Source organism: Oncorhynchus gorbuscha, linkage group LG26 (genome assembly GCF_021184085.1).
Source record: "Oncorhynchus gorbuscha isolate QuinsamMale2020 ecotype Even-year linkage group LG26, OgorEven_v1.0, whole genome shotgun sequence".
NCBI lineage: Eukaryota > Metazoa > Chordata > Actinopteri > Salmoniformes > Salmonidae > Oncorhynchus > Oncorhynchus gorbuscha.
The window spans coordinates 33,258,842-33,284,777 of NC_060198.1; the positions used below are offsets into that span (position 1 = coordinate 33,258,842).

At 43.6% G+C, this 25,936-nt stretch overlaps 1 protein-coding gene across 2 annotated transcripts in view; it reads left to right on the forward strand.

The window, feature by feature from the left end:
• The window catches only part of LOC124015047 (protein TANC2-like), a 141,364-nt gene that overhangs the window by 50,572 nt on the left and 64,856 nt on the right, over positions 1 to 25,936 (forward strand). For both annotated transcript variants that reach the window (XM_046329925.1, XM_046329926.1), the window contains exon 3: positions 18,089 to 18,185. In XM_046329925.1, the coding sequence (XP_046185881.1) occupies positions 18,122 to 18,185 (64 nt within the window). In that variant the 5' untranslated portion in view covers positions 18,089 to 18,121. The remainder of the gene's footprint in view (positions 1 to 18,088; positions 18,186 to 25,936) is intronic.

Genomic DNA, 25,936 nt, shown 5'->3' on the forward strand with positions numbered 1-25,936 from the left:
ACACACATGCAGGGTACTGAATTAAAGCTACACTCGTTGTGAATCCAGCCAACAAGTCAGATTTTTAAAATGCTTTTCGGCGAAAGCATGAGAAGCTATTATCTGATAGCATGCAACACCCCTAAAGACCCGCAGGGGACGTAAACAACCTCTTAGGTCGACCCGACACGCAGGCGTCCCATCTAGACATCTGGAAATGCAAATGCACTACGCTAAATGCTAATAGCACTTGTTAAAACTCAAACGTTCATTAAAACACACATGCAGGGTACTGAATTAAAGCTACACTCGTTGTGAATCCAGCCAACAAGTCAGATTTTTAAAATGCTTTTCGGCGAAAAGCACAGAGAAGCTATTATCTGATAGCATGCAACACCCCTAAAGACCCGCAGGGGACGTAAACAAAATAATTAGCATAGTCGGCGCTACACAAAATGCAGAAATAAAATATAAAACATTCATTACCTTTGACGATCTTCTTTGTTGGCACTCCTAGATGTCCCATAAACATAACTATTGGGTCTTTTTTTCCAATTAAATCGGTCCATATATAGCCTAGATATCGATCTATGAAGACTGTGTGATCAAGGAAAAAAACAGCGTTTTATAACCCAACGTCATTTTTTTTTATTAAAAAAGTCGACGATAAACTTTCACAAAACACTTAAATACTTTTGTAATGCAACTTTAGGTATTAGTAAACGTTAATAATAGATCAAATTGATCACGAGGCGATGTATATTCTATAGATCCATGGTCCTAATCCAGGCACTTGTCATCTCCCGTCTGGATTACTGCAACTCGCTGTTGGCTGGGCTCCCTGCCTGTGCCATTAAACCCCTACAACTCCTCCAGAACGCCACAGCCCGTCTGGTGTTCAACCTTCCCAAGTTCTCTCACGTCACCCCGCTCCTCCTCTCTCTTCACTGGCTTCCAGTTGAAGCTCGCATCCGCTACAAGACCATGGTGCTTGCCTACGGAGCTGTGAGGGGAACGACACCTCAGTACCTCCAGGCTCTGATCAGGCCCTACACCCAAACAAGGGCACTGCGTTCATCCACCTCTGGCCTGCTCGCCTCCCTACCACTGAGGAAGTACAGTTCCCGCTCAGCCCAGTCAAAACTGTTCGCTGCTCTGGCCCCCCAATGGTGGAACAAACTCCCTCACGACGCCAGGACAGCGGAGTCAATCACCACCTTCCGGAGACACCTGAAACCCCACCTCTTTAAGGAATACCTAGGATAGGATAAAGTATTCCTTCTCACCCCCCCCCCCCCCCCCCCTTAAAAGATTTAGATGCACTGTTGTAAAGTGGCTGCTCCACTGTAAGTCGCTCTGGACAAGAGCGTCTGCTAAATGACTTAAATGTTGAAATAATGTCCGGATAAATCTCAACCAAAATATCCGGTCGGAGACCGGAAGAAATGGGCTGTCTCTTCTTCGTTTGACCAAGAAACAAAGCCTAGGCAATTGACAAGACTGGTGACATCGTGTGGAAGCTGTAGGAATTGCAATCTCGGCTCCAGGTAATGTGGTTCCCATTCAACAATACATTCAAGTGGCACATTGATATATTTTCCAATTTTCAGTGATCAGATTTTCCTGCGCTTTTCGATGAAACGCACGTTCTGTTATAGTCACAGCCGTGATTTAACCAGTTTTAGAAACGTCTGAATGTTGCGCGATTTTTAACAGAATGTTCGAAAAAGTAGGGGGTAGGATCAACAGGTTAACTGCCTTGTTCAGGGGCAGAATGGCAGATTTTCACCTTGTCAGCTCGGGGGATCCAATCCTTGCAACCTTACAGTTAACTAGTCCAACGCAATAACAACCTGCCTCTGCTCTCGTTGCACTCTACAAGGAGCCTGTTACGCAAATGCAGTAAGCCAAGGTAAGTTGCTAGCTAGCATTTGACTGCTTTTTATAAGATAAGTTTATCATAATCACTAGTTAACTACACATGTTTGATATTACTAGATATTATCTAGCGTGTCCTGCGTTGCCTATAATCTGACTGAGCATACAAGTATCTGACTGAGCGGTGGTAGGCAGAAGCAGGCGCGTAAACATTCATTCAAACAGCACTTTCGTGCGTTTTGCCAGCAGCTCTTCCTTGTGCGTCAAGCATTGCGCTGTTTATGACTTCAAGCCTATCAACTCCCGAGATGAGGCTCGTGAAACCGAAGTGAAATGGCTAGCTAGTTAGCGCGTGCTAATTGTTGTTGTGTTGCTGGTTTCGAGCCCAGCGAGGAGCGAGGAGAGGGACTGTTATACTGTTACACTGGCAATACTAAAGTGCCTATATGAACATCCAATAGTCAAAGGTTAATTAAATACAAATGGTATAGAGGGAAATAGTGCTATAATTCCCATAATAACTACCACTTAAAACTTCTTACCTGGGAATATTGAAGACTCATGTTAAAAGGAATCACCAGCTTTCATATGTTCTGAGCAAGGAACTGAAACGTTAGCTTTCTTACATGGCACATATTTTACATGGAACATATTGCTCTTTTACTTTCTTCTCCAACACTTCGTTTTTGCATTATTTAAACCAAATTGAACATGTTTCATTATTTATTTGAGGCTAAATTGATTTGATTGATGTATTATATGAAGTTAAAATAAGTGTTCATTCAGTATTGTTGTAATTGTCATTATTACAAATAAGTAAATTAAATCGGCCGATTAATCGGTAGCGGCTTTTATGGTACTCCAATAATCGGTATCGGTGTTGAACAATCATAATCGGTCGACCTCAAGTCTGGTCTGTGTGTGTTTTTAACCTGATGATTTTGTGTGTGTGTGTGTGGATCGATGTGCACTTGAATGTGCCAGTGAGTGTGCAGTGCACACAGGTGTGTGGGTGGGAGTATTAAAGTGATCTGCGCCATCCCAAAAAAACGATTGCGCTGCAGGATCTCTCATCAGTCCGTTTCAATACATTCTCGGCCCAGCCACACACACCTATATAAAACACTGTCCTCTCCCTTTCATAATCCCAAGGGTGATTTTGCAGTCCTTTTGTCATGCAAAGCGGAGGACAAAAGCACGTCAGAGGAATTACTCCCCTCTAAAGAGCTGGAGCAGCATTCAGGATTCAGATGGATGCCCAGGGATAATGGAACAAACTTGTGTGGATTTGGAACAAACCGAGAGAGACAAAAAGGTACAAGTGAAAGAGCACACCACACAAAGAGAAGGAATGAGACTTCTTGGAAAGTACCTACACTTCATTAGCTACTTCAATTGGCTATAAGTGTTTGTCGGTCACAAGTTTAGCGGTTCAGAACCTGAAAGGAAAAATGTCATTAGGGTGTCTCATACATACATACATGGATAGATGGGTGAACACATACAGTGGGGCAAAAAAGTATTTAGTCAGCCACCAATTGTGCAAGTTCTCCCACTTCAACTATGACAGACAAAATGAGAAGAAAAAAATCCAGAAAATCACATTGTAGGATTTTTAATGCATTTATTTGCAAGTTATGGTGGAAAATAAGTATTTTGTCACCTACAAACAAGCAAGATTCCTGGCTCTCACAGACCTGTATCTTCTTCTTTATGAGGCTCCTCTGTCCTCCACTCATTACCTGTATTAATGGCACCTGTTTGAACTTGTTATCAGTATAAAAGACACCTGTCCACAACCTCAAACAGTCACACTCCAAACTCCACTAGGGCCAAGACCAAAGAGCTGTCAAAGGACACCAGAAACAAAATTGTAGACCTGCACCAGGCTGGGAAGACTGAATCTGCATAGGTAAGCAGCTTGGTTTGAAGAAATCAACTGTGGGAGCAATTATTAGGAAATGGAAGACATACAAGACCACTGATAATCTCCTTCGATCTGGGGCTCCACGCAAGATCTCACCCCGTGGGGTCAAAATGATCACAAGAACGGTAAGCAAAAATCCCAGAACCACACGGGGGGACCTAGTGAATGACCTGCAGAGAGCTGGGACGAAAGTAACAAAGCCTACCATCAGTAACACACTACGCCGCCAGGGACTCAAATCCTGCAGTGCCAGACGTGTCCCCCTGCTTAAGCCAGTACATGTCCAGACCCGTCTGAAGCATGCTCGAGAGTATTTGGATGATCCAGAAGAAGATTGGGAGAATGTCATATGGTCAGATGAAACCAAAATATAACTTTTTGGTAAAAACTCAACTCGTCGTGTTTGGAGGACAAAGAATGCTGAGTTTCATTAAAAAAACACCATACCTACTGTGAAGCATGGGGGTGGAAACAATCATGCTTTGGGGCTGTTTTTCTGCAAAGGGACCAGGACGACTGATCCGTGTAAAGGAAAGAATGAATAGGGCCAAGTATCGTGAGATTTTGAGTGAAAACCTCCTTCCATCAGCAAGGGCATTGAAGATGAAACGTGGCTGGGTCTTTCAGCATGACAATGATCCCAAACACACCATCCGGGCAACGAAGGAGTGGCTTCGTAAGAAGCATTTCAAGGTCCTGGAGTGGCCTAGCCAGTCTCCAGATCTCAACCCCATAGAAAATCTTTGGAGGGAGTTGAAAGTCCGTGTTGCCCAGCAACAGCCCCAAAACATCACTGCTCTAGAGGAGATCTGCATGGAGGAATGGGACAAAATACCAGCAACAGTGTGTGAAAACCTTGTGAAGTCTTACAGAAAACGTTTGACCTCTGTCATTGCCAACAAAGGGTATATAACAAAGTATTGAGAAACTTTTGTTATTGACCAAATACTTATTTTCCACCATAATTTGCAAATAAATTCCTTAAAAATCCTACAATGTGATTTTCTGGATTTTCTTCTTCTAATTTTGTCTGTCATAGTTGAAGTGTAACTATGATGAAAATTGCAGGCCTCATCTTTTTAAGTGGGAGAACTTGCACAATTGGTGGCTGACTAAATACTTTTTTGCCTCACTGTACATATATGCATGAATAAATGTAATTTATTTTCCTCGTAATGGAAAATATAGTTTTTATCAGAGCCATATAGAAATGCTTAATTATTATGCATTTACATTACACTTCAGCATTTTATGGCAGCCATGTTAGTGCCCCATTAACATTACATGGGGAATATTTCAACAAAGCTTTGTCCCTGAATGTCTAGAAATAGTCCAACATTCAAAATTCTAAAAGTTGGCCTAACTATATGGCTCTGCTTCTCATCTGGTGCGTTTACTCTTGCTAAACAAATCAAACAGACATGGACATGCACACACATTTATACACATTCATATACAGTGTAGCCTGTATCTCCCTCCATTTTATAGCAGTCTGGTACCACTGTTGCTATGCAACCATCCACTGTCACTAACTGATGCATTATAATTAGTTTCAATTTGAATCGTTATCGTCTCCTGGAATTGCCTTGCTGGCGTATTTTGTATTCCGCCGAAAGGTTTTCCACGTGTATAAACACACCCTGCCCCCCTTCTGACCATCGACATCTACTGCTATCCACTGCTTTGTAGAAATGCACCAGATCATGCTCTGTCAGACATGCACTGCTTTCACATTGCAAGGAAAAGAGAGGACAATACAATATATTGTGGCGTGAGAAACCTATCACAAGAACGGTGTAAAGATGCTTTTTTTGGGGTTGTCATGAAATGTCTCCACAGTGGGAAATGTATTCACGGCGGGGCATCTTCCCAACAGGAGCCTTCCTGTGGTGAAAACAGCAGCGCAGAACAAACCCATCAAACCGTATTAAATCAAGACATTCTCGGTTTCCACCCCCTGCCATTTTGTTTGGCACAGAGGCTTGCTCTCCTGCCATTGTAACTGATCACTCTGAGACCTCACAAGGTTGGGGAGCAAAAAGCAGCTCCCCACCGCCTGCTACAGTAGTCAGCTGCTACCGTGTCAGGACTCAGGGGGCATGAGGGGCACAATGCTGTCACTGAGAAAACGACGGTGTCAGAAAGCTGCGTGCTGACATGACGTGTCCCTGTGAGTAAAGCATGGGTTTGACATGTCACATGAAACGCTTCGGCAGGGAGATGATGTCATTACAGCTGTCAGACATTGTCATCTACCAAAGTATAACTTAATCACAACAGCAGGAGGATTACGAGAGTTCTTCCTCTTGGGGCATCAGGAGCTGGAATGTCCAATATTGCTGACATTTTTCCCAGCCCTCCGTTTGTTTTCTGTAGTCTAGATAATTCTCACCAATACCTTTGCTTTGAGGAAGGATGTGATACTGATGCAGGAAGATAAACTAAGTCCTTGGTCTTGTACTAACATCATTACCTGGCTAGAAGGCATTGAGACTATGGGTGGGAACTTTTTAAACGTTAAAACGAAGTTGGAATTGTTAATGTTAAGAAAAATCCCTCACTGAAAAAACTGATTTTAGTTTCCCCCCCCCTACAAAATTAAAATCACAGAGCAGTTATCACAAAAAATATTTTCTGTGTCAGCCTAACTAGATGCTAGGCTATAAAGGCCTGGGGAAAGTTGTGTAATTTAAAGGTAGACTCACTCAATGATATGAAGTCGATGTAGAAAGTAAACCTCATAGTGGGTCAATTTCCACAACTAAGAGTGAAGTGCGAGGTCAACTTCTCCAGGGTTTGGTGACCTGGCTACCACGCTGTGAACGGCGTCAAGTGGACCCGGGCACATGCGCAGATGCTATGTGTGACTGTAAGAGCTAAGTGTTGCATCTGTACCATTGCAACATGCAACTTTTGATTGCTGATTGATGGGCCGAGTACACGGTTCTGACTGCCTGCCTGGTGGTTGACCTGCCTGTGCTGTCCCTTGCTAGCTCGCTATTAAAGATTCAAGTGTTTGTTCTTGGAAGTACGGCAGCTACTCAGTCTCCTCCATTTAAAAAATAATAATCCTATTGGAATCAAATCTTAACACTTATAAATGGGAGTCGTGCAGGAGTCGAGGAAACAATTATTTTGGCGTTGACACTCTACCACTATGTCATCTTCATTAACATTTGGAAAAATGCCAGAGAAAGGCAAGCGACAGCAGCGAAGTCCTGTATGGGAATACTTTGAGAAGTTAAATGAGAAAGAAATGCTTGCTTCTACACCTGCATTGCTTGCTGTTTGGGGTTTTAGGCTGGGTTTCTGTACAGCACTTTGACATATCAGCTGATGTACGAAGGGCTATATAAATACATTTGATTTGATTTGAAATGTAAACTTTGCGAGGTGGAACTGAGGTACATTAATGGTAGTACAGGTGCAGTGCTTAACCATCTGAAGGGGATGCACTGTGAAACCCAAACTGTTGCTGGCAGCTGCAATGTGAATTTGCATGAAATTCTATGAAAATGTCATATCGTTTTAACGGAAAACCAATCAAATAAATTGCAGTTTAAATGATAAGGAACATTTTCAATTTGTCACATTCCTAATTCAGACTACACATGGCTACTTACCAGAAAATCAACATGAGATTGCAGAAACTGGAGTTGCTGTTAAAATGACATTCTCTTATCAGCTTTACTGTTGCTCACTGGATCAGGGATAAAATCCCTGCGCACCTTGATCCTCCCCAGAGCTCATTCAAAAACCAAACACAGGAAATGGTGCCATGAGCAGTACTGTAAATTCTGCCGCTCTTCGTTTCCCCTCCCACTTCCCTGGACTCTGCACCCGCAGCTGATTTATTGTTTGAGGTTCCCGCAGAATAACAGTAGAGGGCCATGTGTTGTTCCAGTGTGGTCCTCAAGCCTGTGGGCTCTCATTCACCACCTAGTGGCTTCAAAGGTGGAAGTGTGAAACATGATGAGAAGGCAGAAGCTCAATCTGTTCAGGCGCTTCTCTCCCTTCATCTCCTCAAAAAAAAAATAGAGCATTCAAATCCAGTGTGGTACGGTAATGTGTTTCGCTTCAGCTATTGTTAGTACAATGGAAAATGTCTGCGTTCTTCAGAGCCATCATCAAAATACGGTAAATATGCGAAAAGATACAGTAGCGTGTCCTCTAATTAGATGAAGCAAGTTATATTTAGACACTTCCTTACTGCTATTGTTGTCATCCCTTTGGTTAATTGACAACCTTTTTTATGATGGTTCTCAGCAATGCAGATCAAACTGAAACTTTGCATGCCCATGTTATACAGTGGCTGTAGCTGGGCTGGACGCAGGAACGCAAATATGTGAAATGTACAACAATCAAAAGGGTAGAGAAGTGAGATGTGGAGCTCTTTGATACCTAACGGAACAAGCACACTCAGTTATTTTTGAAGAAGTGAACCCATTGATCGCATGCTCTCCATTAACCCTGCACAACTCTGTGTGCTCTAGTCTACAGAGACCACACCCCCAGTCCCCCACCTAGTTGGGGAGCCCTCTACTGTAGAATACAGTGGGGAGAACAAGTATTTGATAACCTGCGAAATCGGCAGTGTTTCCTACTTACAAAGCATGTAGAGGTCTGTAGTTTTTATCATAGGTACACTTCAACAGTGAGAGACGGAATCTAAAACAAAATTAATTAGCATTTTATTGCATGACATAATTTGATACATCAGAAAAGCAGAACTTAATATTTGGTACAGAAACCTTTGTTTGCAATTACAGAGATCATACGTTTCCTGTAGTTCTTGACCAGGTTTGCACACACTGCAGCAGGGATTTTGGCCCACTCCTCCATACAGACCTCCAGATCCTTCAGGTTTCGGGGCTGTCGCTGGTTAATACGGACTTTCAGCTCCCTTCAAAGATTTTCTATTGGGTTCAGGTCTGGAGACTGGCTAGGCCACTCCAGGACCTTGATATGCTTCTTACGGAGCCACAACTTGGCTGTGTGTTTTGGGTCGTTGTCATGCTGGAAGACCCAGCCACGACCCATCTTCAATGCTCTTACTGAAGGAAGGAGGTTGTTGGCCAAGATCTCGCGATACATAGCCCCATCCATCCTCCCCTCAATACGGTGCAGACGTCCCCTTTGCAGAAAAGCATCCCCAAAGAATTATGTTTCCAACTCCATGCTTCACGGTTGGGATGGTGTTCTTGGGGTTGTACTCATCCTTTTTCTTCCTCCAAACACGGTGAGTGGAGTTTAGACCAAAAAGCTTTATTTTTGTCTCATCAGACCACATGACCTTCTCCCTTTCCTCCCCTGGATCATCCAGATGGTCATTGGCAAACGTCAGACGGACCTGGACATGCGCTGGCTTGAGCAGGGGGACCTTGCGTGCGCTAATCCATGACGGCGTAGTGTGTTACTAATGGTTTTCTTTGAGACTGTGGTCCCAGCTCTCTTCAGGTCATTGACCAGGTCCTGCCGTGTAGTTCTGGGCTGATCGCTCACCTTCCTCATGATCATTGATGCCCCACGAGGTGAGATCTTGCATGGAGCCCCAAACCGAGTGTGATTAACCGTAATTTTGAACTTCTTCCATTTTCCAATAATTGCGCCAACAGTTGTTGCCTTCTCACCAAGCTGCTTGCATATTGTCCTGTAGCCCATCCCAGCCTTGTGCAGGTCTACAATTGTATCCCTGATGTCCTTACACAGCTCTCTGGTCTTGGCCATTGTGGACAGGTTGGAGTCTGATTGAGTGTGTGGACAGGTGTCTTTTATACAGGTAACGAGTGGAGAACAGGAGGGCTTCTTAAAGAAACTAACAGATCTAAGAGAGCCGTAATTCTTACTGGTTGGTAGGTGATCAAATACTTATGTCATGCAATAAAATGCAAATGAATTACTTAAAAATCATACAATGTGATTTTCTGGATTTTTGTTTCAGATTCTGTCTCTCACAGTTGAAGTGTACCTATGATAAAAATTACAGACCTCAACATGCTTTGTAAGTAGGAAAACCTGCAAAATCGTCAGTGTATCAAATACTTGTTCTCCCCACTGTAGGTGATGCAAGTTGAGGCCTCTCTGCCATCATATCTCCCTGAAAATATGTGTATAGTAACTGCTACAGTGAGGTTAAGATGAAATTTAAATTGCATTCTAGTGTAAACGTCAGCACATTGATTCTGTATTCAATGGTATTTACCTTGGGATAACAATAAGATGACTTCATCATCCGTGTTTGGTTGTGTGCACAAGTCAAAGATGACAGATAAAGGAGAAGAGGCAGCAGGTCCCCATTTGAACAATACCTGAACCTTTGCACTAAAGTGTCTGTACACTCCCTGATGACACCCACCCCATTCAGTGCATAGAAACAGAATAACCCATCAGCTCAAAAAGCAAACAGTGTCATGTTGCGACATGCGAGACCCTCCAAAGGGAACCGATCATACGACACACCACAGTGCCTCCTGGGCGTAACAATGACCCGCCGTTTCATGGGGCGAGAGGTCAACAGTGACAAAAGGCCCCCCCTAGAGAGAGAACTGAATGGTGTCAGTGCCAGGCTGTTGTCATGGGGATCTCTGATATCACAACCTGACACACGGCCTTGACCCGCTCTCCCTCTACTTACAGCACGCTGTGGAGGCTGTCCTTTGTTACTTCCTTTATCCTGAACTACTCCTCTCCGTTGTAACACTAAACCATTTACAGTTTGGATTTCCTTCACAATGAACTAATTTAACACCAACAAAATGGTGGAGGTAATTTATTTTCATAACTTGTATTTGTAATGAACATATTCATATAGAGGAATGAGAGGAGGGACGAGGAGAGTAAGTGTATTAAGTTTATTTTAATGCTGGTTCTCTTTCTTGGCTTTCTACCAAGCCTCCTGTAAAGCTTCATACTCTTGCTGCACTACCTCCTCCACCTCTTTAATGTTATGAGTCGGTGCTTCTCTCCCGGTCTGTTGACAACAAACAACTTGAGATTGCTGTAACACTCCTGTTGTACTCCCTATGTTCTGCCGTGGGAAGTGGATTGGCAGTGTGAAATGGTCATGCTGAGGTAGCAGCTGGGTACTACAACACACACCGACTCTCTCTCCCACTGCTGTCACAGTCTATCTGAATCACTTGGCTATGCTTGTGTGGTACACAGTTTTAGGACAGGTAAGCTAGCTAGTTAGGCTATATAGTTGCAAATTAATCTGTTTAGGAAATGTGATCTAAAAGGGAGTACTGCACTGAGCACTACACGAGCATAGATGGTCAAAGCAATATGCAAGGTTGTGATGCAGGCAGCATACTGGCAAGATCATGACTTGTTTTATTTTCAGAGTCCCTGGGATCCAGCTAGTTACAAACTAAGCTAAATTAGCCTATATGTTTAACTGAGACAACAGTATGTAGCACTCAACCACAAAAATAGGCTTACAGGGCTCATCTCCACGAGGACAATCACATGGCTTAAAACTTCCTCTTCAACCAGGGAGGACCCATTCATTTTGATAATATCATATATATTCACATTAGCCCCTGATCCATGATAGCGGATTATAATAAATGCTTCTCAGCTCTTGTAGACCGATAAACACAACAATGCTCCACAGTCTGTTATAGAAGTCAGATTTGAGTCTGGAGTATAAAGGTCTTAGTGCCTCCCAACTCTGAGATAAGAGCTATATAGAGTTTTGGAAAATGGAATCCTTGAGCTGAAACTAATTTTCTCTCTCGAGCAATTGCAGCATTGAAACCAAAAGCTTTCATCCCATCGATTTAGAGGTGATTGTTAGTCACCACTAATGCGCCCTGTATAAATGTGGTGTTATCGGAGATGTACCCTACTCTGATGGGAGGAAGCAAATGTGTGTGCACTTCACAGCACACTGGCTTTTGTGCAGACTCCCTGTGCTTCTTATTCTTATTAGTTTTTGGATATACTAGTCAAACTGGAAAGAATCATATTTTTAGGACATTCTGAGTTCAGCATCAAGCCAGTGTATTCAAAGAAAACAGGGCAGGACTGCAACTTTTTAAAGGGAGAGATGGGGGATCCTGTCTCTGGGTTGTAAACCTTCTCTATGTATGACATGTTTTATACCCTGTTCAAAAATTATTGCTATTCTCCAAAACCAAAGCCTTACTGAAAAACGTACTATAGTGAGTCTCATGCACTCATTGTGCAATACCATCCATTCCATTACGTTAGTTTACTTCAAAGTCCCTGCGGTTCTGCAGGAGTCCCTGCCCTCACTCGGTCAAGTTTAAAGCTTGTTTTCTCTTCCCTCACCTTTCGAGTGCAGTAAAGCTTGCTATGCTTGACTGGAAGGCAGGTAATGATCGGCAAGCCAACTGTTCAAACCAGGCAGTGGTATCGACCGCTAGCTCTCCATGGGGAGGGGGGGTAGGTGGTGTCAGGCGAAGCATTGTCTGGCCTTCAGCTAGCCTCTTCTAAAGCGCTTTCCTATTAGTGTGAGAGGAACAGAGAATTCCATAATCTGGTATAGAGTGGGAAAGATGTGATGTGATGTGAGTTGAGCCTAATCTGAAAGGCCTTGTGAGGGGAACATCTATCGCCCCCCTCCGAAAAGCAGTCACTCTGGGCAGTGTCTCCAGACTGCTAAAGAGGTACAGTGGCGTGACTGAAATGGACATCTGAGCGGTTTCCAGTGTGCGTGGCAGCTTAGGGACGGACCCTATGTAGGTTTAGCCCCCATCCCTCCTGCTTGTCTGTTAAAGTGGGGGATTTTACCATGGAGTTGGATGGGTTGTTTTTGTTTCTTTTATTTTGTGGGGGCCTAGTCTGGAACGAGTCTGGGGCCTAGTCTGGAACGAGGGGTGATTTTGCTGCCAAACTCTCTTTCAAATATCTTTTAGGTATCTTTTAGGTAAACATGCTAACAGTGTCCCTTGAGTCGCTCTGGATAAGAGCGTCTGCTAAATGACTTAAATGTAAATGTAAATTATCATTCGAAAATGGTTGCAGGTGGGTACATAATTGTAGGGCATTATCTTCAATCATACAGGTTATCTGATGGTTTTTACATGGCCTTTGTGATGTCGTAAAGGAGCAGATATGTTGAAAACCGACAATGACTAACGTTAATGACTGCCTAAACCGACGGTTCCGATGGGCCTCTGAGCGTGATTAGTGGATGTTGATGTTGTAGCGTGTATTTGTTAGGATAACAGGGATAATTATGACCACTTCTAAAACCTCCCCCCCTAGTTTTCGACAGAGGCCTGTTAAAATATGTACCCTTTCAACCAACGTGGTAGTATTGTACACCTCCCTTCACTTTTCACACCCATTTCAGCCCTGTTTTGTGGCAGCAGCAAATCCTAAAGAATAACAGTAGCGATTGCACTATAGCGCAGCGGTGAAAACGCAGTCAGCCCGGTCTAATGCCGTTGATGCTACTGCGGCACGCGAGTAAGCCTCTGAGCAGGCCAGGCCATGCAGCACTGGGAAGATAAACCCTGCCCAGTTCTAGGGCAGTCTTAGACAATTCTTTCAGCTCCAAGGATGCTCTGTGCCCCTCAGGATCGGTTGTTGTCTGAGTGAACACACAATAGCGTTGAAGGTTCAGCCTCCAATTGCCATTTTCTAGAACATATGCCTTGCATCTGTGATCAGGCCTCCAAGGGGAGGGACGGAGGGGCTGCTGGTAGCATATTGCTGAGCTTTCAGGGAAGATGCTTCCTTCTGTACTGCAAACAGACACATAAACACACCTCTGTGTTCAAGCTACCAAACAAACAAGCAGACTGGTTATGGTCTTAGATTACTACTCTCCTTGCATGTCAATTACCAGCCACTCATTTTCACTCGCCCAAATGTACCGCTGTTAACTTTTCACTTGTTGGGACAGATTGTCAAACTAGCCCCTTCTCTTCTCGGATGCTATGCCATTTGGATAAGGTCACATCGCGTCCTAATCTGGATTCAGCGTCAGCTCTCAATTCTTGTCACTGTAGCCTTGTCGACGACAGTTGCCCGTCTCTGACAGGCCCTGATGCCGGGCCTGTTTTTCTGCTGACGCTGTTAGCGTAAGCCACGAAGCTGCTGTGTAAGGTCATGGTGGAGGGTTGCGCCGCCACGCTGCGGCTCATTAATTACAGTGCCACGCTCCAGTGGGCACCCGGGCACCCTTTTCCTTCCCCACATGAAGAGCACAACAGCAAGAGGAGAGAAAAGGCAACACATACGGCATAGACTTGTCTAGGAGGACAATGACGTCACATGGCAGTTGACTTAAAGCCTAGAAGGTGCTTGGAGGTGTTGAGGTGTGCTTGTCCTGTGGGGCACCAGGTAGTGTTCTTGTAATGGGAGGATTGTGTGAAGTGCTTCTGAATGACTTCAAGCAGTGTGCTTCTTTTGGAGGTTGCCAAGTAATTTCCCTGCTTTCTCCCCACTCTTCCCCTGTGAGATAGGGAAGGAGGGCTGGGTCATTGGGTTGTTGTATGAGAAAAATGGTTTGATTTACTAAAAAATGTGTCGATATTCCTTCTCTCCACCTACCACCCACCAACCCATGTGTGTTGCATTTGCTGAGCTTCTGCCATAATCAGGCCTGACTAATACCTTGACCAGCATGCCGCTAAAGTCACAAGGCTATTGTAATGTACATAATATACAGGGGTTCAGACATGGGCCTACGGTTTAGTAGACTGACAAATAACTCCGTAAATGCACAATGCAAATTACATTTAAAGTAATGAAATCACACATATATATATATATATACTACAGTATGTACTGCTATCAACTTCCTATTAGCTTTGCTCGTTTAATTGAACATGTGTAGAAAACAAAATGTTTGCTCATTGTGAGTTCTCTCCTATATCTGGCACCTGCTAGAACAGACACTTCCCGGCGGGTAATGAAGAAGATGTAGCTTTGCCCGTCGAGATAAAAACGTTAAAGGAAGTCTGTTTCGGCTCAGAATGGCTGCCTTTGTTTAAGCCAGCCACCCTCGCTGTGCTTTAAGTCCGATCTGGCTCGCTGTGTGGGTTGTTTTAGACATTGAGAGAGGGTGAACCAGAGGAGCTCTGGATTGTATCGAACCGAATTAAAGGAGTCAAAGTGAAGGAAGCTGTTGGTTTTTATTTCTTCTGCCACGTCACGCTGCTACAGTCATGGGGGTGGTGGTAAAGTAGACGGGCGAAGCAGACGCTTCCAGGAAATGGCACCAGGGACAGCCGACTGTGGTCAGACCATGGCCACAGACCCCTTGTGGGGGAGAGAGAGACAAAGGGAGGGGGGTCTGAGTTAGTTGAAATACACAGACATATGGAGGGAACATGTACTGTTAGCAAAAATTGAGAAAGCGTGCAGATTGGAGGATAAAGAGAAAGGAGATGAATAGACCGTGTCTAGAAGAAACTAGACACTAGAGATTGAAAAGAGGATTGACTGGAGTGAGAAACGGGGGGGAAATGAGGATTTGAAGAAAACATTGTAAAAGAGAGGCTACAGGTGTGGGGGTGGAGGGAGGAAGGAACAGGATAGGGTAGGAGAGACGAGGTCCGGGGAGCTTCACACTGGCTTGTCTTTGTTGATGTTGTTTGGCATCGTGGGCTGCCAGAAGAAGCCACAGGGCCCAGTGTCTCGCTGAGTCATTCCCCAGCTTTAACATGGAACATCTGTTACTGTACAGTTACCCCCCCCTCAGCGTACAACACAAAAGCACCAAGCCAAACTGAAACTACAGTCTCCCTGGAATAGAGTCCTCTCCCTTTGACTCTGGCACTGACTGGCTGACACTAGTTGAAAGAGTTTTTTAAAGGTCTCTGGTTTTCCTCATATCAGGAACACTCCTGCTGCTGATTGCCTCTATTTGGTGTGCGCTCAGCTCAGAACTGGTTGTGTGTCAGGTAGGCTTAGTCCATACGTCATATACCGGGGTATTTTTCAATATCTTTAACTATTTCTTTAATAAAATATATACATTTCAATATTTGTTGCTACTTTCTGCAGTCAATTTGTGCAGTACTTTAGGAAATAAAGAAGATTGCCTTCTTCATTTCACCTGTTACATAATTTTTCATAAGGAAGCTTACCGGTTGTCTCCAGTCACATGGTGTTTGTTTACAAGCACACAAAACGAGAAACCGGAGCCTTGTGAGTCACTCACTGTTGTACAGCATTGCGCCAGGTGTTCTAGTTACAATATGGAATTCATAACTAAATGTTTGCCAGCTAGATATCTTATAACTATTAAGTTAACTGTCTAGAATTGGCTGAATGCTCTGCAGTTGTGCATTTGGTTTGCTAATTTAATAGCTAGTTAGCTACAGTATCTAGTGGTTAGCTTCTTCCAAAATCTAGCTTTGCTTGGTAACAGCAGAGAATCCCCTCCTGGATCAGTTTGTTTTGTACGTGCAGCAAACTGAGTTGCTTGTATAGTTTAGGTCAAGAAACTGTATGAAATTCTTTATGGGATGTTACATGTATTTTTGTTAGCATTGCTAACCTTTTGGAGTACAGAGTCTCAGTGGGGTTTGAAAACAGCGCCCCTTGTTCAGTGCTGGTATTACTGAATGTCCAGGTATTGCGCAAGGTCAGTATGAAGGTATGACAATTTTGATACCGCCCAAGCCTAGTGTCGGCTCAAAAAGCTCATTGTCTTCTGCCTCGACCCGGAGTAGGCGTGGTCGTAGTTCTCCATGTTTGACACCTTATGTGAAAAATGTACAACATTAGTCAAACACGAGAGAATACATAAAAAGCCAAAATGGCTAATCCAAAATTTCTAAAGATGAAGTTGAAGAGGATAAGTATGAGAGGGAAGCACAGTCTGCTCTTTCTAAAAGCTGTAATGTGACCAAAGAAAGCAGAGGAGGATTTTAACAGCGTGGTACCAAAGATTCCCAAGACACTAAACGCGTGGGTCTACTCGATACTTAGTAAAGAGATTGCTGTTCGAAGCTCAGGCGGCATTTTAGGCCTCCTTTATTTGCGTTGAGGAGAGCCAATGTTTCCACTCATTCCACAACTGACTCTTTCTCCTGCTTAATTATCATGCAGCGTGGCAGCAAGAGAAAGGATAGGCAGGCAGACACAATCTTTTTCTCCTTTTCCTTTTATCTCTCTTGGTCTTTCTCTCATATACTTACACAAAGCACCCGGATGCAAGCTAAAAAAATAAGCTCAGAAACATACATATGCACTGATACTACTTTGCACATTACAAATGAACATGATTTCAAAGCCTGTTGAACAAAGCTACACCTATACGTTCACACACACCAGTAATTATCAGTTGTATGGGTGTGAACGTTGTTTGACGTAGGTACTAAAATATTCCTTCAGTAATTCAGTGAAGCATGACAAATCTCATGAATTAAGAGTTATTATAACACACAGGAAGGAACAAAATCCCCCCCCACCCACCAGGCTACTAATGTTATATTCACCTCTTCCTCATAGAGACTACGAATATGTCAGTATGTATAAGAGGATGAATCATTTATCCGTGAGAAATTGCTGTTCTTAAGTACCTGAATTCTGTAAAACCATTTACTAGGTGACAGAATAGTACAATTTACCTTCTGTACCGTTGTGGTGATCTTTCTGGAATGTGCAATATCTTTACCTCATCTGCCCCTTGCACTATCCCACCACTTGCAATTTAAATCAAATCAAATGTTATTGGTCACATACACATGGTTAGCAGATGTTATTGCGAGTGTAGCGAGATGCTTGTGTTTCTAGTTCCGACAGAGCAGCATTATCTAACAAGTAATCGAACAAATCCACAAGAACTACCTAATACACACAAATCTAAGTTTAGGAATTAGGAATGGAATAAGAATACAGTGGGGCAAAAAAGTATTTAGTCAGCCACCAATTGTGCAAGTTCTCCCACTTAAAAAGATGAGAGGCCTGTAATTTTAACTTGCACAATTGGTGGCAGACTAAATACTTTTTTGCCCCACTGTATATACATAGAAATATATGGATGAGCAATGACCGAGCGGCGTAGGCAAGATGCAATAGATGGTATAAAATACAGTGTATACATATGAGATGAGTAATGCAAGATATGTAAACATTATTAAAGTGACTAGTGATCCATTTATTAAAGTGGCCAATGATTTCAAGTCTGTATGTAGGCAGCAGCCTCTCTGTGTTAGTGGTGGCTCTAACAGTCTGATGGCCTTGAGATGGAAGCTATTTTTCAGTCTCTCGGTCCCAGCTTTAGATGCCAAGTCAATACTGCTGACAACGAATAATAACCAGCATCAGTAAATATAGCCTACATTACATTAAAAACAATCCCTTTTTCTTTTTCAGATTTCTCTATAGCTGCTGCAGACCGGTGCAGTCATGTTCAGGAACAGCTTGAAGATGCTGCTTGGCGGCAAGTCCAACCGCAAAAATCGCAACAGTGGTAAGTCAGTCTGACCAGTGTTGTGTATGTGGTGTCTGTCTGTATGTGTGTAAAGCTTGCCACTCACAGTTTAACTATGTGCTTCAATAATACAACATATGACTTACTAACTGTGGTTATTGCCTGCTATTGAAGTCACATATCTACCAGTGATGTCTCTCTTTGCCGCGAGGAACCAAGTCATTAACCTAAGCACTTGCCTCCTTTCACAAGTTGGCGTCTGCCTAGCTTTTTTTAGGGGGATAAAACGTGACTCGCGGTACAGGAGGCGTTGCACTGCTGCTGAGTTCAGAACGAGATACCTGTGACTACACAGCTTTGGCACCCTCTCCAAGGACTAGGAGTGGAGCGTGCCACATGATCAGTAGAGATGTGTGAAGCTTGGTAAAGTACGTCTTTGGGATGCAGCTGGTTATGTTCACATCTCTAAAAATGGTGCAGAGTCAGCTATACAGTTCACACCAAACACTCTCTTCTCTTACTCAAGTTACTCATCTCCCGGAAACTGAGGTTTGAGGTCATTCACAAAGGGTTTCAGTCCCCATGAAACTGGAGACGGATTGATTCCCATCATTAGCTACTTTTAACTTGAAGAAACTTTATATGAATGTAAGTTACACAATTCTGTTACTGCCTTTGTCTGACCAAGGACATGTTTTGCAGCATGGTGAATATAATTTTGCAGTTTCATTACAGTAGTTCCTACAGGCTCAAAATGTTATCAACATAAAAATGAGGGATGAACGATATATCGGTGAACATATCGGAATCGGCCGATATTAGCTAAAGATGCCAACGGCTGTATCTGCCCGATGTCTAGTTTAACGTCTGTGCAAAATCAATGTCAAAGCTGACATGCATACCTATATAACGTAGGTACACGACGTAATGATGCCACGTAAAATGTTGTGCAACACAGCATTCGTAACCTAGCCCACAATGTCTGCTGTGTGGATTGAGCAGTCAAGAAGTCGAGCATCATTTGAAAGAGTAAGACAACTCAAAGGTGAAATCCATTAACGCCAAGATAATGGAATTCCTTGCCCTTGACAATCAATCGTTCTCTGTCGTGGGTGATGTTGGCTTTTGCCGACTGGTCAAGCACCGGTACACACTACCAAGTGTGCAATTTTTCAGATGTTGCCCTACCGGAGTTACACCGTAGTGGCATCACTGCTATTAGCTTCACTACTGACATTTGGACCAGCGATATCAGCCCCATGAGCATTATGAGTCTGACAGCACAGTGGGTCGTCAAGGATTTCGTACTGAGGAAAGTCTTATTTCCTGCTCATGATTGTGCTGTTTGTCATACCGCTCCTGCCATTTCCATGGCATTTGAGAAAATGTTTGAAACTTGGAAACATGAACACACTCCTAGCTCCATTCAAACAACTGACTTGAGAAATAAGATCATAAACTGCGCCTGCAGCAGATGTGATACCCTCTGTCATGGCATTGAAACGCCTGCTCAACAAAACTGCCGACACAGGCTGTGAACCAGCGATTTAGTGGCATTCTCTCTTTACTGTGTCGCCACCATGCTCGATGCCATGTACAAGGACCGCTACTTCGATGCAGACAAACGTGAAATGTTACACTGGACAAGATGGTAACGGACACAGTGACAGTGCCACCGAGGAAGAGGCCACGGACAGACACAGGTGAAACTTCACTGCTGGACATGTATGATGAAATCCTGGTTGAGAATGAAACAACTGAACAAATTAACAACGAAACAGCACAGCAAGTAAGTGAAATAAGTAGGTTTTGATTATGTTTTACTGATAATGGAGACATGCGTAAATGCCAACAAAATACACTGCTCAAAAAAAATAAAGGGAACACTAAAACAACATATCCTAGATCTGAATGAATGAAATATTCTTATTAAATACTTTTTTCTTTACATAGTTGAATGTGCTGACAACAAAATCACACAACAATTATCAATGGAAATCAAATTTATCAACCCATGAAGGTCTGGATTTGGAGTCACACTCAAAATTAAAGTGGAAAGCCACACTACAGGCTGATCCAACTTTGATGTAGTGTCCTTAAAATCAAATCAAATGTATTTATATAGCCCTTAGTACATCAGCTGATATCTCAAAGTGCTGTACAGAAACCCAGCCTAAAACCCCAAACAGCAAGCAATGCAGGTGTAGAAGCACCGTGGCTAGGAAAAACTCCCCAGAAAGGCCAAAACCTAGGAAGAAACCTAGACAGGAACCAGGCCACGTGGGGTGGCCAGTCCTCTTCTGGCTGTGCCAGGTGGAGATTATAACAGAACATGGCCAAGATGTTCAAATGTTCCTAAATGACCAGCATGGTCGAATAATAATAAGGCAGAACAGTTGAAACTGAAGCAGCAGCATGGCCAGGTGGACTGGGGACAGCAAGGAGTCATCATGTCAGGTCGTCCTGGGGCATGGTCCTAGGGCTCAGGTCCTCCGAGAGAGCGAGAAAAAAGAAAGAGAGAAGGAGAGAATTGGAGAACGCACACTTAGATTCACACAGGACACCGAATAGGACAAGAGAAGTACTCCAGATATAACCAACTGACCCTAGCCCCCCGACACAAACTACTGCAGCATAAATACTGGAGGCTGAGACAAGTCAAAATGAGGCTCAGTAGTGTTGGGGCCTCCACGTGCCTGTATGACCTCCCTACAATGCCTGGGCATGCTCCTGTTGAGGTGGCGGATGGTCTCCTGAGGGATCTCCTCCCAGACCTGGACTAAAGCATCCGCCAACTCCTGGACAATCTGTGGTGCAACGTGGCGTTGGTGGATGGAGCGAGACATGATGCCCCAGATGTGCTCAATCTGGGGAACGGGCGGGCCAGTCCATAGCATCAATGCCTTCCTCTTGCAGGAACTGCTGACACACTCCAGCCACATGAGGTTTAGCATGGTCTTGCATTAGGAGGAACCCAGGGCCAACCGCACCAGCATATGGTCTCATAAGGGGTCTGAGGATCTCATCTCGGTACCTAATGGCAGTCGGGCTACCTCTGGCGAGCACATGGAGGGCTGTGCGGCCCCCCAAAGAAATGCCACCCCACACCATGACTGACCCACCGCCAAACCGGTCATGCTGGTGGATGTTGCAGGCAGCAGAATGTTCTCCACGGCGTCTCCAGACTCTGTCACGCGTTCAGTGTGAACCTGCTTTCATCTGTGAAGAGCACAGGGCGCCAGTGGCGAATTTGCCAATCTTGGTGTTCTCTGGCAAATTCCAAACGTCCTGCACGGTGTTGGGCTGTAAGCACAACCCCCACCTGTGGATGTCGGGCCCTCATACCACCCTCATGGAGTCTGTTTCTGACCGTTTGAGCAGACACATGCACATTTGTGGCCTGCTGGAGGTCATTTTGCAGGGCTCTGGCAGTGCTCCTCCTTGCACAAAGGCGGAGGTAGCGGTCCTGCTGCTGGGTTGTTGCCTTCCTACGGCCTACTCCACGTCTCCTGATGTACTGGCCTGTCTCCTGCTAGCGCTTCCATGCTCTGGACACTACGCTGACAGACACAGCAAACCTTCTTGCCACAGCTCGCATTGATGTGCCATCCTGGATGAGCTGCACTACCTGAGCCACTTGTATGAGTTGTAGACTCAGTCTCATGCTACCACTAGAGTGAAAGCACCGCCAGCATTAAAAAGTGACCAAAACATCAGCCAGGAAGCATAGGAACTGAGAAGTGGTCTTTGGTCCCCACCTGCAGAACCACTCCTTTATTGGGGGTGTCTTGCTAATTGCCTATAATTTCCACCTGTTGTCTATTCCATTTGCACAACAGCATGTGAAATTTGTCAATCAGTGTTGCTTCCTATGTGGACAGTTTGATTTCACAGAAGTGTGATTGACTTGGAGTTACATTGTGTTGTTTAAGTGCTCCCTTTTTTTTGAGCAGTGTAACTTTTGGTGGGAGTGTGTGTGTGAGTAACCTTTTATTTAACGAGGCAAGTCCGTTAAGAACACATTCTTATTTACAATGACGGCCAACCCCGGACGACGCTGGGCCAATTGTGCTCCGCACTATGGGACCCCCAATCACTTCCAGATGTGATAGTCTGGATTCGAACCAGGGACTGTAGTGACGCCTCTTGCACTGAGATGCAGTGCCTTCGACCGCTGTGTGTGCGAAATATTTAACTGTACTAGAATGCTGAAAAGGCATCACTTAAAACGTGTTACATTGTGCTCTAGGTTGGTTAGTACTGTCAATGGCTTGAGGAAGTAAAGTACCACCATTGGACTCTTTTTATCATCAACCGAGTTGCTTTTCCTCAGGACTCGAGATTCACTGGTGTACATATCTGCTACAGTGTAGCAGTAGGTTCTTTAGGCTCATAAACTGACCTAAGAGAACCTCAGCGAACCAACTACAGCGTAACAAAGTATTTTAAACCATGCCACTGTGTCAAGAGACCCTCTGCTCCACACAAGCCTACACTGTGTCCACTCTTGACACGTTGTCATGTCATTTCAATTAAGCTGAAAGGTCGCTAATAGCCACCATTTAAAGGGCCGGAAAAGTTTTCAAGGCTGGAGTCCAGCCTTACTCGAGGTCGACCGATTAATCGGAATGGCTGATTAATTAGGGCCGATTTCAAGTTTTCATTACGTTCAGGAAATCGGATTTGGCCTATTTTTACATTTTTTAATATATATTTTTTAATACCTTTTATTTATCCTTTATTTAACTAGGCAAGTCAGTTAAGAACACATTCCTATTTTCAATGACGACCTAGGAACGGTGGGTTAACTGCCTTGTTTAGGGGTAGAATGACAGATTTTTACCTTGTCAGCTCAGGGATTCCATCTTGCAACCTTATAGTTAACTAGTCCAACGCTCTCATTGCACTCCACGAGGAGCCTGCCTGTTACGCAAATGCAGTAAGCCAAGGTTATTTGCTTGCTAGCATTAAACTTATCTTACAAAAAACAAACAATCAATCATAATCACTAGTTAACTACACATGGTTGATGATATTACTAGTTTATCTAGCGTGTCCTGTGTTGCATATAATCGGTGCGCATTTGCGAAAAAGGACTGTCCTTGCTCCAATGTGTACCTAACCATAAACATCAATGCCTTTCTTAAAATCAATACATATTTAGCTAAAAGAAATCCAGGTTAGCAGGTTATATTAACCAGGTGAAATTGTGTCACTTCACTTGCGTTCATTGCACGCAGAGTCAAGGAAAATGCAACAGTTTGGGCCTCCTAATTTGCCAGAATTTTACATAATTATGACATAACATTGAAGGTTGTGCAATGTAACAGGAATATTTAGGCTTAGGGATGCCACCCATTAGATAAAATACGGAATGGTTCCGTATTTCACTGAAAGAATAAACGTCTTGTTTTCGAGATTCCGGATTCAACCATATTAATGTATTTCTGTGTTTGTATTTCATATAATTAAGTATGATTTGATAGAGCAGTCTGACTGAGCGATGGTAGGCACCAGCAGGCTCATAAGCATTCATTCAAACAGGACTTTCGTGCGTTTTGCCAGCAGCTCGAAGCATTGTGCTGTTTATGACTTCAAGCCTATCAACTCCCGAGATTAGGCTGGTGTAAATGATGTGAAATGGCTAGCTAGTTAGCGGGGTGCGCGCTAATAGCGTTTCAAACGTCACTCACTCTTAGACTTGGAGTAGTTATTCCCCTTGCTCTGTATGGGTAACAATGCTTCGAGGGTGGCTGTTGTCGATGTGTTCCTGGTCCGAGCCCAGGAGAGGGACGGAAGCGATACTGTTACACTGGCAATACTAAAGTGCCTATGAGAACATCCAATTGTCAAAGGTTTATGAAATACAAATGGTATAGAGAGAAATAGTCCTATAATTCATATAATAACTACAACCTAAAACTTCTTACCTGGGAATATTTAAGACTCATGTTAAATGGAATAACCAGCTTTCATATGTTCTCATGTTTTGAGCAAGGAACTTAAAACTTAGCTTTCTTACATAGCATATACAGTGGGGCAAAAAAAGTATTTAGTCAGCCATGATGAAAATTACAGGCCTCATCTTTTTAAGTGGGAGAACTTGCACAATTGGTGGCTGACTAAATACTTTTTTGCCCCACTGTATTGCACTTTTACTTTCTTCTCCACTTCATTTTTGCATTATTTAAACCAAATTGATTTTATTGATGTATTATATTAAGTTAAAATAAGTGTTCTTTCAGTATTGTTGTAATTGTCATTATTACAAATACATTTTAAAAATCGTCTGATTAATCGCTATCAGATTTTTTGGGTCCTCCAATAATCGGTATCGGCGTTGAAAAATCATAATCGGTCGACCTCTATACCTTACATTTAATTCCATGTCGCTGTATGTTGTTAAAGTTGCTTATAGCAAAGGCTGTCTTCGTGGCAACGTGCAACCTCAGTCATGAATGTGTTCAGCACCTCAGTGGGGAGGTGTGGTAGATCTTGGCCACTACTCGTTGGTTGTATATGTTTTTCTTCCTAAAGCCAGTGCTGAGAGGAAAGTGTCCGGCCCTACACTATGTTTACCCTCGGAACAGTGCCACCCCAGTGTGTTCAGAGCTCCTCAGTTCCAGCCAAACAGAATGAGAAACGTGACTCGGCAAATGGGCTAGTCCATTCAGAGCGGCAAGTGTTGTCCAGGCTCTAGCAATGGTTTTCATGTTTCATAACCTCTCCTTTTATCAAGGGTAGTTATAGTAAAACCCTGTGGTATCTGTTTTACCGGAAAGCCATTTTGGATTTCCTCAGTTACTTGTCTTGTCAGACCAAAGATTGTTATGAAAGGCCATAGATGGCTAATTAGGGTAATACAAGGTCATTAGAGGTCACAAGATACTATGCCTGTGTACCACAAAAATCTCATGTTGAAGGGCCTGAAAATGAACTCATTGGCCTTATACTCTTGAAGCAGAAAGTATTTTTGGATACTGTTGAAATAGAGAGGGATTGCAGATTCCAATTCAAACAGAAGAATGTAATGCACTGTGGGAGAGGCCAATGTGGTTTTGTCGTGGGCTGGCAGGGGGTGATGAGGTGGGGGGGACACGGAGCAGAGGTGTTTGGGCTCTGTACCAAGCCTGGCGTTGATGAGGTGCACTCCTGTCTACTAATTTTCACTCTTGAGATGTTAGGGGCTCAATCATAGCCAGCTGTTGACCATAATGCTGTACTGCTGCCAACATCAAGGAGCATTTAGAATACAAGATTGTTATGTGACACAGAATCTAACGTGACACCAAACTACCACAACTGTTGGTCTTGGTAATGCAGTCTTTTTTCTCCCAAGGATGGTCTGTTTCAAATTTCCTTGGGATGCAGTTGCTGCTTTTTCTCTTATTTAGATGAAAGACCTCCCACTAGTTCTGGCAATTAAATAATGACTGGCATTCTCTCTTCCCATGTCCTTTTTATTTTGTTAGTTTCAAAGACATATTATAGGGTTTGTATGCTGCCTCCCTCAACCTGTACACAAATGAAAGGGGGGTCAAATTGCACTTCCTAAGGCTTCCACTAGATGTCAACAGTCTTTAGAACCTTGTTTGATGCTTCTACTGTAAAGGAGGAGGGAATAGGAGGGGATTGAGTTATGTCTGCCAGAGAGGCATGAGCTGACCACGCGTGTTCACTTGAGAGTTAGCTTGAGTTCCATTGCATTTCTGAAAACAATGTAATTCTCTGGTTGGAACATGTTATTGAAGATTTATGATAAAAACATCCTAAAGAATGTCAAACGAAGT